Source organism: Galleria mellonella, unplaced genomic scaffold (genome assembly GCF_026898425.1).
Source record: "Galleria mellonella isolate WM207_F2 unplaced genomic scaffold, CSIRO_AGI_GalMel_v1 utg80, whole genome shotgun sequence".
Taxonomy (NCBI): Eukaryota; Metazoa; Arthropoda; class Insecta; order Lepidoptera; family Pyralidae; genus Galleria; species Galleria mellonella.
Genome location: NW_026442157.1, coordinates 2,104,119 through 2,126,069, shown reverse-complemented (window position 1 = coordinate 2,126,069; position 21,951 = coordinate 2,104,119). Strand labels below are relative to the sequence as shown.

General features: G+C 33.4%; 2 protein-coding genes across 2 annotated transcripts in view; both read left to right on the top strand.

Moving 5' to 3' along the window:
• LOC113520823 (fibroblast growth factor receptor 3-like) overlaps positions 1–9,227 on the top strand; it is a 218,591-nt gene extending 209,364 nt beyond the window's left edge. The window contains exons 12-13 of the mRNA XM_052901767.1: positions 7,685–7,896; positions 8,878–9,227. Coding sequence (XP_052757727.1) covers positions 7,685–7,896; positions 8,878–9,158 — 493 coding nt within the window. The 3' untranslated portion in view covers positions 9,159–9,227. The remainder of the gene's footprint in view (positions 1–7,684; positions 7,897–8,877) is intronic.
• Positions 9,228–12,020: 2,793 nt separating this feature from the next.
• On the top strand, positions 12,021–15,890 carry LOC116413127 (mucin-2-like). Its single transcript, XM_052901785.1, has 3 exons — positions 12,021–12,164; positions 12,580–13,422; positions 14,837–15,890. Exons 1-3 carry the CDS (start codon positions 12,137–12,139, stop codon positions 15,868–15,870), a joined length of 1,905 nt encoding a protein of 634 aa, XP_052757745.1. The 5' UTR covers positions 12,021–12,136; the 3' UTR covers positions 15,871–15,890.
• The last annotated feature ends 6,061 nt before the right edge of the window (positions 15,891–21,951 follow it).

Sequence of the window (21,951 nt, the reverse complement as noted above, 5' to 3'; positions counted from 1 at the left end):
TTTTATATAGAAAATAGAACAGGCTACTCGCCCGCTCTGCTGTTATATTCTAATAAGACACCAGTGAAGAATAATCAGTAAAAACGATATCCAACTTTTTTTTTAATGTATGATAATGGAATGGTAACCCCGCCTATGCTAACGGTATACACTGGCAGGGTACCAGAGAGGGATAATAGATGACAATGAAAAAGCAGGTCAGTTAGCCCATCGTGATTGGAATTCAGCACGATGGTTTCTTTTTTTTTTTGATGGATGAAAATGGAATAGTAACCCCGCCTGCGCTAACGGGATTACACTGGCGGAGCACCAGTGAAGGGTGGTCGATGAGAATGAAAACAGGCCAGTTAGCCCATCATTATGAATTCATCAGGAATAAACCATGATAGTTTCCAGGGTAAACCGCGAGGAGGTCAACCTGGTTAGGTATATTGCTAGCAATGAGATTCTTAGTCTTCATTACTAACAATCCCTTTTCCCCCACCACGTGGAGGTCGACCTGACAGGGTATATTGCCAGCAATGGGACTGGTAGTCCGCATTACTAACAATCCCTTCCCCCCTCTCCAATCAATTGACGCAGCGGGATTCATTCACCAAAACAAAGTAAACTTACCAGGAGAACCACGTGGATATCAACATGACGACAAATGGGCCGTTAAACCCCTACTACTGACAATACCTTCCCCTCCCCCTCCCACTTCCTATATTACATGAATTGGAATTTTCGAGGAATCATTTCATTGAAAAAGCACGGCCTCGGGGACTTCAATTCTTAGTATTCCAATTAGGTTAAAACGAAACGCCTGCAGAACACTGTGAGGCCCGTCTATCAGTCTGTCTGTACCCAGGTCTCTTCCAAATTCTATTTTCCAACATTTTATAAATATACTTTATGCATATTTATATATATATATATATATATATATATATATATATATATATATATATATATATATATATATTATTATATAATACATTATTGTACGTGAAGCTGTTCGTATTGTTATCAACTATTCAATGTATTAACGCTTGAATGGGTTTGAATGAAATTTGGCACATATAGACGCCGAATAATTTACAAGACTTAATACAGATATAACATGACAGAGACGTTACATGATATGTTATTATATTATGTAGGGTTTGATAATATATGACAATATTTATATTGTAGTTACAATATCTGTATATTGACTTAATAATGGATATATTAAATATCTGTATATAATATTAAATTGAAGAACTTGATTGGAAAAAATCACGCATACATATGTAATATTTTATGAAAGCCTTATATGTAATATTTTGTCTCTTTCTTTTGTGCTAAATTCTCAATTTGAAAGGAAGTGACAAAATAGTGCAATAGATAGATAGATATATAATTTATTTACATTACTTACAGCACACAAAATACAATTAAAAAAAAACATACACATAATACACAGTAAAAGAGATAAAAGAATGAAAATAAAAAAGCACAAAACAAAATATATAATAATAGCAATAGTTAAAATAGTTTTGTAGAAGATTTTAGTTTTTATGAATAAGGTAATAAGGGAGTATATATAATATATAATAACTCTTTGTATTGACTAAGGGGAATCGATGTATTTATCATTGTTTTCAAGGAGTGTTCTACCAACAGCACCGAACGTATTTCAGCAATTCACCGGAGGTATTTCCCAAAGAAGTATGGGTAGTACAATGACAAATATTTCGAGTCTCCCGTTCACGGCGTGACTGACTGTCAAAATAGTATAATAAAGCAGAATTTCCCAAACTTTTTTTATCTCATACATCACTTACCATGTTTTTTTTTAATTTAGATAGTAAAAAAAATGCAAAATTAGCTAAGCAAGGGGGTTGCTTAGCTAATTTTGCATTTTTTTTCATTTATCGATCCATTCTTCTTTTAATAAATATTAAATTAACCGTGGTTTCAATTTCACCCAACGCTTTCATCATTCATTGCCCGATATATTCGTAACAAACAATAGACTGACATTTGAATCGATTCTGAGACGCAATTTCTCTAAACCTCTGTATTATCCTAATATTTCAATTTGGGGGAAGGGATTGTTAGTAACGAGGATGTTAGTCCCCATTGCTATCAACATACCATATCAGGTCGACCGGGGGAGAAAGGGATTGTTAGTAATGGAGACTGAGAATCCCATTACTAGCAATAATGAATAGCAAATAACGACCTCCTCGCGGTCCTCCCCCTTAAACTATCATGGTTAATTCCTGATGAATTCATCATGATGGGCTAACTGGCCTGTTTTCATTCTCATCGATCACCCTTCACTGGTGCTCCGCCAGCGTATCCCGTTAGCGCAGGCGGGGTTACCATACCATTTTCACTCATCAAAAAAAAATATCAGGTCGACCTCCGCGCGGTTCCTCCTGGAAACTATTACGGCTCATGGACTAAACAGTGTACTCTGTTATGTTCTTGGTACTGTTCATGTCTATTTATATATTTATTATTATTTATTTATTTTAGACAACTTGAGTCCATTTTTGTTTGTAATTGTACTTAGAAACCATGTTAATACTTAATTACTAATGACTCGACAAGCATTCTCAAGGGACGGGCAGCAGCATCTCACTAAAAACATCTCTAAATGCCTAACTGCGGTTGCCAACCCGCCTGCCAAGCGTGATAACTACTGGTAAAACTCCCCTTATGGGAAGGCTTATGTCCAGCAGTGGACGGTTAACGTCTGAAATGATTATGATTAACATTCCGATTCTAAATACACATGTTTTTAAAGCAGTACGCTTTTGTACTTCAATTAGAAATGTGACTTGCCAGCTTTACTGCGCATATTCAACAAGGATACCCTTTATTCCATTATAAATGTAATCTTATGGTGTAATTTACCATAAGCTAATTTGACGCAAGGAAAATCGCGAGCATAAACTAAGAAAAACACATTATCTGCATATTCTAGGTGATATAGTAACATTTGCTTTTAAAAGATGTTTAGTGTGGCGACACTAAAATCAGTTTTATTATTTTCATTCGTGGCAAAGTTTTTTATTTAAAATTCTGTTATTTTAATTTTAAAATTTAAATACATACCGATTTTGATAAAATTTTATATGTAATGAATCTGAAAATATTCTATTTCCAATAAAATAAATATTTTTCAAATCAGTTTATAATGAACAGAATTATGAAGTAACATAAAACAGTCCGTGTGGTCCCGGCACCAGTAAAAATTGGAAAAGGTCTAACTTAAAATCTGGTATTATCCAGGCGTGTTTTTTGTTATACAACTTAGAATGGCAAATAAGTGGTAACCCTCGTCTATAGACATGAGCAGTACCATGGACATAACAGAGTATACTGTTTCGCCCATGATACCTCCCAAGCGTTGCCATTCCTGAAGACTCAGGTGTTATTCCTCTATACCCAGTAAATTCACGCCATATTCCACCCTTCAAATCGAAACACAGCTATGCTGCTTCACGGTAAAAACAGGAATGGGACAGAGGTACCCAAGCAATCGATTTTTGTACAAAGTCTCCCTGTACGAAGTACCAGGCAAAAAGCTAATTTCCAATAAGTTTATACCCAGGTTGAATTCATAACAATTTTATCAAGATGGGAATTCTTTTTTTTTTAACAATATTGCACACTATTTTTTGTACTTTTCTAATAGCGACATCTATGATACAACATTACTTTATCTACGGTCCCAGATCTATTTCGGTTACAAAGCTGACCGGCGCCTGTTCGCGAAATGTTCGCAAATCCACATTATAGGTTTATTGCTTAGCAACTGTTGCCAGGCCCTCGACCCAGTGGATTGAATCTAATAAATTGTTAAAGCATTGTGACCTCTGCAGTTGAAGTCATAAAGTTTATATTTGTAAACGACATATTGTAAATGAATTGTAAAATTCCCAGAAATATGGGTTAAGTGGCAAATTGTAGTTAATGAAACGAAACATTTAATATTAGGTAATTGTTACATTTCAGCTATAAACGTTATACTTAATTAATAACTCTCGGCGCAAAAAGAGGGACGCTATATACAATTTGAAGTCTTTGTTTTTGGTAGCTCTAAAACGAATAGTCCGATTTTAATGTGTCTTTTTAATTAAAAGCGGTTTAACTTAATTTGTTCTCTACACTAATATTAAGGAACATGAAAATATAACTCTTTATATAAAACAAGTATACTAAATTCAAAGATATATTACCAAAAATATCGTAGTAGGTATTAGTAGATTCTAATGTGCTAAGCGGAATGTAGGCATATTGATCATGAATGTTAAATTATTTTTTTTTTATACAACTTAGAATGGCAAACAAGCTGATGGCCCACCTGTTGGAAAGCGGTAACCGTCGCCTATAGACATGAGCAGTACCATGGACATAACAGAGTATACTGTTTCGCCCATGATACCCCCCATGCGTTGCCATTCCTGAGGACTCAGGTGTTATTCCTCTGTACCCAATAAATTCACGCCATATCCCATCCTTCAAACCGAAACACAGCCATGCAAACACAACTGCTTCACGGTTGAAACACGAATGGGACAGAGGTACCCAAGCAATCGACTTTTGTACAAAGTTTCCCTCTGGTGATATTCACGAAAAATATCCCCGATTACCTCATTAGGGATTACAGCCGTGAGCATATAGATAATTTTGCTTAAATCACTAAGCCTCTTAGAGGTATGGCTTATCAAACGATTACTTTCTGCCCTTCATATATCTATATCTATATATATATAAGAGGATGCTTATTGACCGACTAACCCATTTATCAAACAATATATCAGCTAAAACCACTTGAATTTATTATAGAATTGTAAAATTTTGAAGATAGGTTCTTTGTATAGAGCAGGTAAACAATAAGAAAGGAATTTTGAAAATTCCACACCTAAGAGGGTAAAACGGGAGTTGATAATATGTATAGAATGTAATCAATTCAGAAGTTAGATACGTGAAATTTTATAGAACAAGGAATCCAATAATACACGCGAGCGAAGCAGCAAGCAAAAGCTAGTATAATATACAAGGTAATTAAATATATTTAATGTATATGGATAAACTAGACTGTACCAATATAATAGGTACTTAAACTAATCTAAGTTTATATACCCTCTAGACTTCAAATTGTTAACTTTAATCGCTGTTAGTATACTAACCGACCCAGTAAACAATATTTTGCTCCTACCACCACTTACGGAGTCCATTTTTTTTATCGAGATAAATACTGCCCTATCTCTCTAGTTGGAGCAAACTTTTACCTACGAAATCAATTGCGCAGTTTCCAAGATTAACGTGAACAAACATATAGACATGTAATTTATATATATTAAGATATAATTATAAGATTGAGTTCCAAAAAAAAACTGACTTTAAATCATGGTGAAATCAGTTATTTTAATTAAACCACTAAACCGTTTTTGAAAAAATCTATGGAACCAATGTCCGAGTATTAGATAAAAAAATCCAAATCGGTTGATAACTGACGGAGTTATAAGGTAACAAACAAAAAAAAAATAAGTGCAACTGAATTGAGAACCTCTTTCTTTTTAAAGTTGGTTGAAGTATATGAAATTTTATTTTTTCTGAAAGGACATATATTTACAATATTCATAATATTATAAATATGGTTCCATAGAAATTTGATCAAAATCGGATCAGTATTTTAGTATAGAAGTCAAAATACCTGGTATAAATTGAAGTCAATATTTTGTGCGGAACATTTTTTTTATACAACTTAGAATGGCAAACAAGCTGACGGCCCACCTGATGGAAAGTGGTAACCGTCGCCTATAGACATGAGCAGTGCCATGGACATAACAGAGTATACTGTTTCGACCATGATACCCCCCATGCGTTGCCATTTCTGAGGACTCAGGAAACTAAACTAAACTTAAATTACCTATATATGTACATAACTCTACTGAGTTATCGTGAGCAAGCATCCAAACATCCCCACTTATATTTTACGTTCTAAACATTATTATGACTAAATAAGAATATTTGTAGACATATTTGAATGTTTGAACAACATTATCATACTATTGCCATTGTATACTAAATCATTTAATGTATTCAATGTGAATTATGTACAATAAAGATTTTACAAAACAATACAATTTCATATAAAGTTGTATTACGATTTCACTCCAGGCTTTGGAAACAACATTTTTGCATTTATTTTTATATGCTTAAGACAGGGTTTCTTAAAGTCCAGACTCCTAAGGGGTCCACGGACCCCTTGCGTATCAGGAGGAGAGATCTGTATAGGTCAGTTAATTGTAAAAGTATTTATTAGGAAATTGTGTAGTAAACTCGACGAAACACATCGTCGTTGTTAGGCGACGAATTTAATAAAATCTATTAAAACTACCAATAAAGGTTTTTTTTTATAATATAAAAAAGTAAGTTTTTTCTTTTCCTAAATTTTAGGACCTAATTAAAATGTTTTATGACAGGGGTCTGTGGAATTGTTTAAACTGTGCAGTGGTCGGTGACTGCGAAAAATTTAAGAAACCCTAACTTGAAACTATCAAATGACTGATTTTACCTTAACATTGCTGATATCGTCATAGTCGTAGAATACTGACGGATCTATATATGTAATATTTGTCAGATCCGTCAGTATTCTACGACTATGACTATATGTCTCTCCCCCTAAGAGTCATATATAGCCCTCTATTACCAAATGGCTCGTAAATAAATAAAAGAAAAATATAATTTTAAAATTACAAGGTTTTATTTTGTTCCTTTCATTTGGATCCTTGTTGTGTGAAATAAATATATTTGAATTCATTTTATATTTTCCTTCCATGCACAGGTGTATTGTGCTTTGTTCCTATAGTCCTCTTTTATCACATTTAGAAGAAAAATAGCAGTACATGACCATAAATAAAATTGATACATTGTATTCTAATTCCGTCACCACATTGAAATATATTTATGCCAAGATTTTTTTAAAGTGTTTTTTTCAATTCTACTGGTATTTCTTTTGGTTAATTGATTAGAATTATTTTATTTAATTTCGCTACGATGATTTAATTTCGCAGTCATACGAAGACTGTGTATGACTGTGAACACTCGAAAATTGTCCACGACTACATCTGTGAACTAGGTATCTTCAGGCAAACGCATATTATAATAGTAGCGGAATTCTAATTTACAAATTATTATTTTTTTTTTTTTTTTATTTTTAAGTATCCGTAACCGGCGAGCGTGTATGAAAAGATTGATGAATGTGGAAGAAGCGAAAGAGGTTTGTTTGAATCGAAGCATTTGGCGTTCCATTGTTTCTGCCTACCCTAACAGGAGACAGGCGTGACTGATATGTATGTATGTATGTATGTAATTCTAATTTAATAGTCAGTAATATAGATTTCCGCAAGATAACACCTAGTTCAGTAAAATAAATTTATTTTTGTATAATTTCTTCTGCACTAGTTTAGAACTTTTTGATTGAAATCAGGTTTATTTATTTAAATAGTAAAAATGAAAGAAATAAAATCCTAATTTAAGGAAAAATCTTAAATTATTGTAAATTAAAAATGAAATTTCTGAAATTAAAAATTTTAAATTATTAGGAAACTAATTTTATATTATTCAAGTGCAAAACGTTTCATTGTTTGGTTACTGGGTAACAAGAAATTACATTATTAATTTGTTACCTTTTCAGAGACCTGGCAGCTCGCAATATCCTCGTGGACGCAGCCGGCGTCCTGAAGGTGGCTGACTTCGGCCTCTCCCGGACGGGGGTGTACGTCCACACGAGGTCGAACCCCGTACCCCTGCGGTGGTTAGCGCCTGAGGCCATACTGCACTCGCAGTACTGCAGCGCCAGTGATGTTTGGGCATTTGCTGTTTTACTATGGGAAATCGCTACTTTAGGTAAATAAATGTAATTTGATATTAGACGTTCTATATTGTGAGTAAACAGACTAGATAAAAGTGACACAAATACTATGTTTCTTTATAAATGAAACAATTCCGCCATATCCTTCTTGGACTCCCTGGGTTGAGAGGATTGTCCATTGGTGTATGTAAAGAGGGTTCCGTGTCCACTCCAGAGTTATTTAGTGCCCACACCAGGATCAGAAGCGGAACTTCTAGCTATAGGTAAAGACATGTTTGGAAGTGAATATTTAGATCACCTCTCTCCTACTTGCTGTACCCAACAGGGTCCATAATTGAAATGTTATCAACTAAGTATATTATGGAATGCAATAAGAAATAAAATAAAATAAAAAATAGATCATTTTAAGCTTTCCTTCCCCACCCCTAATAATAAATCCTTAATATACCAATAAGATTGTTACAAACATCATTATTAATAAAATTTTGTGATACAAAAAATTATGTTAAATACTTATTTACATAGTATATACTTTTATTTATTATTATATTTAGTATTACATATTATATATTTATATACAAAGAACCAAAGTCACCGACATAGCCCGAAAGATAAACAAGCTTAACTGGCAAAGAGATGGTCACCTAGCTCGAAAAATCGATAACCGTTGGGGAAGAAAAGTTCTTGAGTAGCGACCCAGTACGGGCAAACGCAATGTAGGACGAACCCCCACTAGATGGATAGAGTGGATACGGGTGGCTCAGGACCGTTCCTTATGACAGTCTTTGGAAGAGACCTATGTTCAGCAGTAAACAGATAATGGCTGAGATGCTGATGATGATACTCAAGCGACATACGTGCGAGTGGGATAGATGCACTCTCCTACAGCGGTGTCTTTCACTCTCTTGTCTTATTTTCCTCAGACTTTTGGACATACTTGTTTTCTTTTGTAAATACAATACAAAAAGGGCCAATAAACTTTCAAACCATAAAGTGGATTTTTTTGTCCATTTCAGGCGGCTTCCCGTACGCAGAACTCAGTAATCACCAGATCCCAGCGTTCCTGACAAGCGGGAATCGCTTACAGAAGCCCGCGAGGGCGTCCCCCAGACTCTACCAGCTAATGGTGGAATGCTGGTCGGACGATCCCAACGACCGGCCAACATTTGCTCAAATAGTGGATAAACTAACCGCGCAGCGGCAATTGTATGTTGATCTGGACTGCATACTCCCACCGTTTCATGACGACGTCATGTACAGCGAATACAGTTTCAGCTCCGCCGGAGAATCACGATGATGTTAAGACTGAATATTTTTATTGTTGTTATTATCTCTGTCAATTTTGCACAGTAAATGTTTAAGCAAATTTTCGTTTATAATTTTCACCATTTCTTGTCCAATTCTTTTTTTCTTACCCATGTTTTAGTTGTCGGATTTTATTTTTCTAACTTCCAAAAAATTCTCAAATCGTCTGAATTTTTTGTAACTATGATGTCCTCTAGTGTAGCAACATATGAGGGTAGCCATGGAGAATTAGACACCAATCCACCAAGACACCAAAATATATATAAATTACGTTCCTTTGGACATTGAAGGCGAAAAATATGTAATTACGATATCGCCAATATCGATCGAACATCTTTTTTTATACAACTTAGAATGGCAAACAAGCTGGCAACCCACCTAATGGAAAGTGATAACCGTCGCCTATAGACATGAGCAGTACCATGGATATAACAGAGTGTTAGTGACTGTTTCGCCCATGATACTCCCCATGCGTTGCCATTCCTGAGGACTCAGGTGTTATTCCTCTCTCCTGTAATTTCAGGCCATATCCCACCCTTTAAACCGAAACACAGCAATGCAAACACAACTGCTTCTATTCTAAAATATATCAAAAGTGTGTTATCCAATATTATTTTTTGTATAACAAATTTTTAACATATTCATTATCGGACCAATATATAGATGTTGTAACTGAAATATATAGAGATTGCTGTATATTTCCCACTCCTACACGAGGGGTACTATAGGTATCACAGAGTAGATATTCCGTGACGTCCGTGCTGCTGTTCATGTATATAGGCGATTACCATTTTCCATCAGAAGGGCTGTCAACTTATTTGCATTTCAAAGATTCATAAAAAAAATATTGTGATTCTATTTTGATATTTTATTATACAATAAATAGGACTCATTTCCGTGCTTGTCCTATATCAATTTTACTGATTCAGACTGCTGTTTTTATTTGCGAAACAACATTTTGTTTGTAGACACACGATTCTATATTCTAAATAAAAATATTCCACATATCATATCATATAATTATAATATTCATAACACACATGAAAACAGAAAAACTTGAAACCATACCAAATAAATTGCAAATTTACCATTACGCTTGATATACCATTAGCGAAGTATAATTGTCTCCCAACATTTAAGGATACGGTATTATCTAGGAAAAAAAAATTGTTCAAATATCAATCTACGAAATATCACAACGTTTTTCAATCCGTTTTATTCGTTTTAAAATGAGAACTGCTCATATTTATTACTAGCTCCATCCCGCGGCTTCGTCCGCAAAATCCTACCTGCTTAACTACTTTACTATAGATTAAGATTACTACTCGTATCTATCTTTTGAGGTTACAGGTAAATGTTGGTTTTGAGGTTAGTTACAGTATAATATATTATTGTACGAATAGATAATATATTTATTGTTTTTTTTTTGTTTTATTCTTTATTTTACGAGCATGTCAGTGAGTTTGAAATAAGGCATATGATTTCGCTACTAGTTACATTTGGTTTGTTCCGAGTTAGTAAAATTAATGGCGGGAATAATTATACCGGTTTGATCCAGTTTGTTCAAGTATATAGTAGGTAGACAAAATTTTATTAAAATAAAAACGAATATGTATTTAATTACCATTCTATTAAAAAAAAATTATTTAAGTAAACTTTAAGCATTCTGTGAATAGTCATTTTCTTATGTATCTACCGTCATATTCTTTTTAAAAAATAGTACCGTAACGTAATTGTGTAACGTACTTTTCTATTTATAACATTATATATAACGTGTTTAAAACATGATAATTTGTAAAACAACATTCACGATTAATCAATCATATCATTAGTTAAAAAATAATTAAAGTACAAAGATAATTGTACATAAGTTCTATTTATAAGCACATATAGACATAATAATACTTATACGTGAATTTTAAAGTAACATAGTAATTACTGATATGACAGTACCTAACATGATAGGCGATTATAATAAATATTCTATACATATAACAAAGTAAATGAGCTAACTGTTCCTTATTCGTGAGTGCCGTAATAGGCAACTATGGTCCAGGGATGGGCAGCAGCGTCCCTTTTAAAATGTCACCAAAATCCAAACAGCGGTAACCAATCCACCTCCCAAGCGTGGTAACTACTGGCAAAATCCCCCAATAGTAAACTGCAACAAGGAATGGCCCCGTTCTTTATGGCAGTCTAGAGAAGAGGCATTTGTTCAGCAATGGACAGATAATAGCTGATATGATGACGATGGTGATAAAAAATAAAATAGGTATCTGTGTTCAGAAAAAGAGTAATGCGAGAAAAATGTAATATCTAAATGAAACTAGTAATCTCACTATATTTATTTTAATACTAATAAAATATACTGATAAATAACAAGAAATGAGACATTTAGAACACGAAATTGTGTCTATATAAGAAAATTTCGCTTTATAACAAACAATTTTTTGCTCTGTAAAGAGAAACGCTAATTTCAATTATCACAAAATTAAAATAAGACCAATACCTAAACACTAACGTTTGCATAAAAAATCAATAAAATTGACAATTTGATGTCGTACACATACATGCGTAATTCGATTGTAAATTTTACATACATATAAAAAAAATGTAAACGAACTATGAACCTTCTTCATTTGGAAGACGATTAAAAATATTATTATTTTATGTAGTCACCTAATTTTAATTGTATTTTTTCATAATCACACTAATTGCTTAAACCTTAGAATATAAAACATTGATTTACATTTCAAAAACTCAATTAAACAATAAGAAAAACATTATACTAGTCATCCTTAAAAGTCGTCGTAAACCTCGACAAATTCTGATTGAAATAATAATGAGCTTGCAATCTCAATATGTTCAAGACGATAAGCAGAAATTTTAAGTATAACGTCATAATAATGAAGATTACAACAACCTAAACATGACCAGAGAAAAAAATTTCATTTTAATCCATAAAATATAATGAAACAGGCAGATAAAAGCAGAAAAAGTAAGCAATAATCTTATTAATAACATGATTTCATACTACTTCAAACGTAATTACTACAAAGAAATAGAGAGTGAATCGATTATTAATAACACTACGTGTACGTTTGAAGTACGATCATATTTTCATTACTAAATTAATTTAATAAATTAATTTAAATAATTCAAACACTCTGATGATCGTACTATTGCAGGATATCATAGGATTACTAATTTTAAATACATAATATTTTGTAATAAATAAATGAGATTTCTATAGAGGTTTACTTTACTTTGTTTACATCAATTACTAATAATTATTCGTCATATCATTTATTCATAATTTATATAAGGATCATTCCTATATCACATTTTGAGGTCATCAGAAATATGACTAATTAATTGAATTTTTAATATTAGCTTATTATATCTATTTTCAGTGACTTTACCGACTACGTTTACTTGGATTATTGCTGCAAGTACAATCACTTGCTCTTTGTCCTTAAAAGACGACTCATTAGTATTCATCGCTAACCCTGTTGAATCTAATATGCCTGGACATTGGATGCCATTAAGCATTATAAGATTAATATTATCAAGAACAACAACAACCAGTACAGTTCAACAACCTATAACTTATAACAAATATAAAAGACTTACATCTAGAGCTCAGCCTTCGTCAACTTTAAAATTAAGCAAAGTAGAAACGTCAACAGTATTAGAAACAACTAAAAAATTTATTACTGAAGCAACTGTAGAAACAATCACAGAAACAACAGCAAAGGTGATTACACAAATAATCACAAGAGGAACTACTGAAGCTGCAACCGAAGCCACAACGGAAGCTGTAACAGAAGCAACAACAGAAGAAATAATAGAAACTATGACAGAAGCTACGATAAAGTCTACAACAAAAATTACAACAAAAGCTACGACTGAAGCTACAACCGAAGCAACGACTGAAGCAACGACTGAAGCAACGACTGAAGCAACAACCGAAACAACGCCCGAAGCAACGACCGAAGCAACGACCGAAGCAACGACCGAAGCAACGACCGAAACAACAACTGAAGCAACAACTGAAGCAACAACCGAAGCAACGACCGAAGCAACGACCGAAACAACAACTGAAGCAACAACTGAAGCAACAACCGAAGCAACGACCGAAGCAACGACCGAAACAACAACTGAAGCAACGACCGAAGTTACAACAGAAGTCGCAACCAGAGCAGTGAAAAGGCCACCGAAACGACCACCGAAACTCGATAGTCACATGAACTCAAATATTTAAATAAATTATTATTACTAACACCATAACATATTTTATGAAAATATTATTGGGTATATTTATTATATACGGGTTGCCACGCTACTACCACGGGTCACTAACCGTGGTACTAGCGTGGCAACTATTGGTAAAACCTTCCTTATAGGGGAAGCTTATGTTCAACAGTGGACAGTTAACGACTAATATGATGATGATGATGATGGAAACTAATGACCTGCCACAGCAACACACGTGTATAAAATATACTAGCATTCCAAAAAATATATCAAACTAGCTCTTTGCCCGCTATTTCATACACGTGAATTTTAGAAATAAAAATGCCAATAAAATATATTATTTCTAGATATGACGAAAATAGAGCATACAGCAGTTTTTAAATTAGACCGTTAGGATCACAATTGTGAAAACTGTGTCCATTAGTTTTTGCGTGATGTCGAAACGAACATACACACAGGTAAGCATAAATTCTAAATATTTTCGTTTTTTGTTTTCATTACCTATTGGTCCTTATTAGGACACCTCATATTAAGTTTTCTTCAATATCTCCCACATCTAGATACAATTTCATTAGTATTAAATTTGTAACTATATATTTTTTATTTTTTTAATAAAATACAAGATAAGAATCAGGGAAGTTTAATTTATTACTATCTGCCTATAAATAATTTACACTTCTTTCATAATATGAATACTATAAATTGCATTAGGAGCACACAAAAAAAAAAACAGGAAATCACTTATGTTTTTGGAAATCGTAATTTATTTAAAAGAATCCTTTTCAAGTATGGAAAAAATTTATTTAGTAAACCAACATTTTGATTTTAAAAATTTATATTCATTACTTTAAAGAATAAAGTGGATTAAATGAAAAACAATTTTTATTTACTTATTATTATAATTTACAACTGTTCTGTACAAATAAACATAGATACCACATAGAAGCGCGCTTGAACCAACCTTGCCAAAAAATGCAACAATGTTTATTATAGTATACTTTCCTTTATGTCATAAACCATTTCCATTACAATGATTGTTGAAGTACATAATTTAACAATCAATTTAACTTGTTCATTAATTGAGATAGAGTTGAAATCATGTAGTCTGCATACTAAGATGCTTATTTGAACGTCGGTGTAAGATTGATAAAATGTACAAAACAATAAAACTTCTAAGAAACTATTCACAACTATACAAAGTGAGTTACCATTTTTATAAGCAGCTTCAAAAATCTTATTAAAACACTGAATTTGGTACCTCCTAAACACTTAGATCTTTCCTACTACAATATTTTTTTTACCCTTGAAATAATTATGAAATAAATGTGAAAAGTCAAAAACAAATAAGAATAAAATTATTGATAATCGTTTATTTATTTTCTAATACAATAATTTAACAAATATTGTTCGCAGTGTTATCTCAAGTAATCATCTCAATATTTGGGCTTGCTATAATTAAAGACACATTTGGAGAAAAATGGCCAGATATAGAAAAAGATCCTTTACTGTTTGTTGCGAATCCAGTGGAAGCAGACTTACCCGGTCATTGGATGCCATTGAGCATAATTAAAGTAATACTTGAAGGAACGACAAAATCCAATACAGTTTCAACCATACGACCAGTGCCAATATTCAAATTGAAAAAGATTCTACCGACAATTGTATCAACACCGAGTACGACACCAGTACCAGTTCCGATAACAACTACAGAACAAACGTCAACTACATCAAGAACTTCAACTACAACCACTTCAAGTACAACAACTCCAACTACAACAACACCAACAACAACTACAACCACTCCAACTACAACAACTCCAACTACAACAACTCCAACTACAACCACTCCAACTACAACCACAACAACTCCAACTACAACAACACCAACAACAACTACAACTACTCCAACTACAACAACTCCAACTACAACCACACCAACAACAACTACAACCACTCCAACTACAACCACTCCAACTACAACAACACCGACTACAACAACTCTAACTACAACCACACCAACAACAACTACAACCACTCCAACTACAACAACACCAACAACAACTACAACCACTCCAACTACAACAATTCCAACTACAACCACACCAACAACAACTACAACCACTCCAACTACAACAACACCAACAACAACTACAACCACTCCAACTACAACCACTCCAACTACAACAACACCAACAACAACTACAACAACTCCAACTACAACAACACCGACTACAACAACTCCAACAACAACAACTCCAACTACAACAACACCGACTACTACTACAACAACTACAACCACTCCACCTACAACGACATCGACTACAACAACTCCAACAACAACAACGACGACGACAACGACGGTTACAGAACCATCAACAACATTAAAACGATTACCGAATAGAAAACCTAAGAAAAAAATTGACGGTCATGAAAATTCTGCAACATAATAAAAATATTCTCACAGTAATTTGTATATTAAATATTATTCTATTAAATAAGCTATGTTTCGATTATATATAATAATTGTGCAATTGGTGTATTGTTCGGTTGATGTAAGTACAGAAAAAGTACTACAAACTATGTAAGAGATAAAACAAATAATATCGATACCTAATGAATTTATTTAAGTATTATATCTTTAATTAAGAATATGACGTAGACATAATGTAAGATTTTGCTGTGCAAAAATACTGCATATATCATAACAAAAGTAAGGGACTATATATCTTATATCTATATATCTTAAGGGAATATATATATTATAAAAAGTATCACATCGCGTAACACACATACGGAAAAGACAGGAATTAAGAACTTTTTCGTTTTTAAGCCATTTGAAAAAAGAAAAACCTATGTCTGATTCTACGCCTCTTTCGACACCCACAGGATAGGAAGAGTTGGCCTCTTCTATGCCGGGACCACACGGAATGAGCACTATTAGTTGTTTTAATAGAAAACCTACGGAAAAACTAATGTTGAATCCCAACTTCTAGAGTAAAGGGATCTAGCAAATTAATTGCTAGCAATATACCCTAACAGGTCGATCTCCACGCGGATCCCCCTAGAAACCATAATTTTTGATGAATTCGTCACGACCTGTTTTCATCCTTGCTTAAAAATCCTCACTGGTGCCCCTCCGACGTATACCGATGGCGCAGGCGGGGCTATCATTTCATTATTGTACATAAAAAACAACCTGTGACGTCCCATCATTGAGACTGGCTACGTGGATTTGAATAACTTTATATCGAGTTTTGACGTGCTATTTTTCTTTCATTACCTAATTTAGTGAATAATTCAAGCAGAAACGTCTAAACTTTTTTAATTTCTAACTTTTTAATATAGGACGAACGAAAATGGTAATACACAATACTAGGGTTGTCACTCGTATTTTATCCACCATAATATTTTTCGAAACCGATTGGAAAATTCTTTCCTTCTTATCTAAAAGGATATACTTGCAAATTGGTAGAAATTTTAACAAAATCCATTCAATAGTTTAGATTTTAAACCAAAATAACTCATTTTGCCACAATTTGAGTCGGTTTTTTGCGGAATTGCAGTCTTGATTATATTCATAATGGCTCCCTCTAAAAGCTCTGCCCTTGACAAGCAATGGGACATTATTTAATATGCTAATGTAAGATAAGGTGACATGAAGGCCTTGGGTCGCAATACCCAGTAATTTCACTAGCATAATATCTCACCTTCAAACCGGAACACAGCTATACAAACACAGCTGCTTGGTGGCAGATACAAGTGACATATACGATTCAACTAGCTGTATGTCGCGGCTTCGTTCGTATGAGTATCATTAATTCTAACTTACAACATACATGGATACTTTATACCAGTATATAAAATATCTTGTGTTCTAAGTTAGATTATAACCTATCTCTGTAATTTTATACAAATTTGTTTAATAGTTATTGCGTGAAAGTGTCACAAACAGTCATCCATACAAATCGTCTAATATATATATATATATATATATATATATATATATATATATATATATATATATATATATATATATATCTTTATTGCACTAAAACATACAGTAACAACAATAAGTTAATAACAATGTTAGCAAAGGCGAACTTATCTCTAAAAGAGATTTCTTTCAGTCCACCTAACACAGTGGCAAAGGAAGTAGTGAGTGGGTCGATCTCTTAAAACATTTTTTTTCTATTAATGATAATATAATGATAACTCCGCCTTCGCTTACGATATACGCTCGTGGGGCATCAGTGAGGGGCGATAGATGAGAATGAAAAGGCAGGTCAGTTAGCACATCGTGATAAATACACTTGAAATTTAGCACGATGATTTCCAGAAAGGACCATGTGAAGGTCGACTTGACAGGGTATATTGCTATCAATAGTATGGTATTAGTAGTCCGCAATAGTAACAACCCCTCCCCACCCCCTCTCACAACAATTGTCAGTTGTATTGTAATTATTCAACGATTGTCACCAATTCATTGTCACCACCTGTGTTATTGTAAACAAGAATAATAGGCGAGGATAGAGTCCACTGTGACAAATTCACCAATGCTTACTAGCAATACCTTTTACTAACAATCTCCTCCACAGAGGAGTTTCATTCCGCGATTACTTAGAATGTACAATAAACTCCCTAAAGAGGTTGACCCGAGTGCATACAATTCTTGAAAAGGCCATAAAATAATTTCTATAAGATTTAACGTGCATGTGACAGCCCTGATTTTAAGGCGTCCTTAACCTGTAACTGCTTACTATTTAACAAATTGTAATTATCCGTGGGCCGTCAGCTTGTTTGCCATTCTAAGTTGTATAAAAAAAGTCTCTCTCTTAGTACAGGAGAAGAACATTTAAAAATTAGCTCTGGTCTACGTGTTCCGAGTCGTACCGGGTAAATGTTACCTAGTTTCTCGTAACACAGAGTAACCTAGCTTTAAGACCAGGCGGATTGGTAAGATTGTTTTTTTTTTGCAATTTAAAATGGCAAACAAGGTAAAGGCCAACCTGATGGGAAGTGGTAACCGTCGCCTATAGACATGAACAGTACCATGGATATAACAGAGTATACTATTTCGCTCATGATACCCTCCATGCGTTGCCATTCCTGAGGACTAAGTTGTTGTACCTCTGTATACTGTAAATTCACTACCATATCCGACCCGAAGCACAGCGGGGGGAAAGGGATTGTTAGTAATGGAGACTGAGAATCCCATTGCTAGCAATATACCCAACCAGGTCGACCTCCTCGCGGTTCCCTCTGGAAACTATCATGGTTAATTCCTGATGAATTTATCATGATGGGCTAACTGGCCTGGTTTCATTCTCATCTATCACCCTTCACTGGTGCTCCGCCAGCGTGTCCCATTAGCGCAGGCGGAGTTACCGTTACCATACCATTTTCACTCATAAAAAAACCAAAGCACAAATGCAAACACAGCTTCACGGTAGAAACATGAATGGTACCGAGGTACCCAAGCAAACGACTTTTGTACAAAATCTCCCTAAAAATTTTGTAACACTTATTATTATTATATCTGATTATTATTATTACTAAGATACAATATATAATAAATATAGTTATTATATATTGTATCTATTGTATTGTTAATATAATAGGTATAGTTAAATTTTTCTCCTTACAAGATTCATCCAGTAGGATTCATTCTGTTAAAATATGTCATTGCAACTCAGCAAGTTAAAACAGGCAACAGTGGAACCGTAAAGTGCCACCCTGATTGTATTCCAACCATTGTTTGCTCAGCGGCAACTTTTTACTCTTATCTCTGTCTGATCCTGATAAGAGGCTGTTGAGTCAGGCGCCACGTTATTTGGGACCTTTTACTCAAGAGCGGAGCATGGGCCATAAGAAAAGCGATAATGAACGGATATGATTGTTAATAACTAACGTCTACTCGCGACTTAGTCCGCGTGACAGTGGTAAGAACAACCTATGTCCTTCTTCACTCCAAATTGCTTATTTATTATATTTATTTTTATAATTATTTATATATATAAGTCATACAATTGCAAACGACTTTACTTATATATATATATACAAAATTATATGTATGTTGATGGAGGAACACGTAAAAGGCCAGTCTATAGTGTTATGATAGGTAATTAAGGTAAATTAACTACTTTTATAGCATACATAATAATTGGTTGAATTGTTTAGACGCAAAAAGATAGTAAATCCGTTTAGCAAAATTATTGCTTAGGAAATCCTAAGCTCCTTTATTAATTATAGTATGGTAATTTAGTACTTTTCCTTCCTCTCCATTGGATATCGTAAGTGGCGATTAGGAAAAAGAAAATTTCATAGTAGAAGAATGGGCAGCAGCGTCCCTCTTAAAACATTACCAAAACCTAACTACGGTTGCCAACTTGCAACAAGCATGGCAACTGCTGCCAAAATCCCCCATGGAGGACGTCTATGTTTTGTAGTGGATTTTCTAACTTATAAAATACTTTTATGTGAAACGAGTATATGTATATACGAATATATAAATCCAAAATATTTAAACGCGTAAACAAGTTTGTATGAATAACATTAATATTATATTGTTATATCGTTGTATGTGTATTGCTGATCAATATTTGCTTATACAAAAGTAAACTGAAACAAGGTTATATTCTTCAAATATTATTCAATGTTAAAAATTTGAGAAATTTATTTTTACGTCTGTCCAACTTTTACAAATATTATGTCTGTCTGGAAGAGATTACTTAGCGATTAGGCTGCCTTTTATACCATTTATAAAATAGTAAATACATTTAACTGTAATAAACAGTTAAATGTATTTACTATTTTATAAATGGTGCAATAAAGTGTAAATAAATAAATTAATAAATATTTATCCTGCTCTTTTAAATCTTACTAATATTTATAAATGTAATATTTTGTTAATATGACAAAGAGTATAGATGAACGATGTTCTATAATTATCACAAATGATAGTTTTATTCCAAATGAAGAAAAAAAAATTAACTTTGATATCACTTATAACATTATACCATTTTTTTATACCACGTTGGTGGCAAACAAGCATCTAAAAGTAAATGATTACTGTAGTTTATGAACCTTATAAGGATATTTCAAGAAAATTACTTTCATGACTACATCACCAATAAAGGTAAAAAATTCCCAGAAACTGACACAAAGAAATAACAGACAATTTACAAGTATAATTTTTGATTTTTAGTGTTTAAATATTAATAATTTAATTTAGTTTAATTTTTGATTTTAATAATTGAATATTAATAAACGAATAATAATATTCGTTGAACAATAAATAAGGAAACAAAATCGATACGAGACTAACATTATACTTTAAATCCAGGAGAGACCAATAACCTTTTTTATTACACGAAGATATCATACAATACAAATAAAAATGCACATTCGAATTTTTAACAAACTCTTTTTTGGAGTCGATTTAAAAGCGCAAGCGTAAGCGGGATATAACATAATTTACTACTTCGTGGCCCAACTAGACTAACATAACACGAACAACTTCCAGGAAACAACAGGTAGATAATTAAAATTTAATATTAGGCTCCTATAGAAGTGCTACGGTAAAATGTTTTTGTTTTTTTTTTTTAAGAACACGAGTAAAAATTGAAAAAGTTATTTCTAAGTAGATACTTCTTTTTTTTTATACTACAAAAGTGTCTATAAACAATTGTACAGCCCGTCTGATGCTAAACGATTATGGTAGTGTGGGTATTGTATTTATTATACATACTAGCTTTTGTCCGCGACTTCGCCCGCGTGACCGGTATGTATTTACTAACCAGGATAAAAAGTAGCCTATATCCTATTCTATCCTACATAGTACGTGTATACCAAACATAATGATTGGTGGGGGGAAAGGGATTGTTAGTAATGGAGACTGAGAATCCCATTGCTAGCAATATACCCAACCAGGTCGACCTTCTCGCGGTTCTCCCTGGAAACTATCATGGTTAATTTCTGATCCTAATCCATCATCCATCATGATGGGCTAACTGGCCTGTTTTCATTCTCATCTATCACCCTTCACTGGTGCTCCGCTAGCGTATCCTGTTAGCGCAGGCGGGGATACCATACCATTTTCACCCATCAAAAAAAAAACACAGTGATTGGTTAAGCCGTTAAGGCGTCGACAAATAACAAGCAAACTCACTTTCACATTTATAATACGCAACAGGCCCCTAAATAAAATAAAATAACCCGCAATAAAATTAACGTTAACGCAAAAAAGTCCATACAATATGGCGGTGAGAATTTTTAATAATCTTCCAGATAATATAAGAACTCTCTCTGGAGTGACATTTAAAAAAAAATTGCATGAGTGGCTAGTTGAATCATGTTTTTACTCTGTTAGGAATTTTATGTCGGATTGAAAGGGTGGAGATTTGTATGTATTATCGTTATATTTGTGACATATCCTACTTATTGACTTCTTTATTTTTATTAGTACACGTACATCTTATTTTTATTGTTGACCATCTGATATTAAATTCGTGTTTCTACCGTGAAGCAGT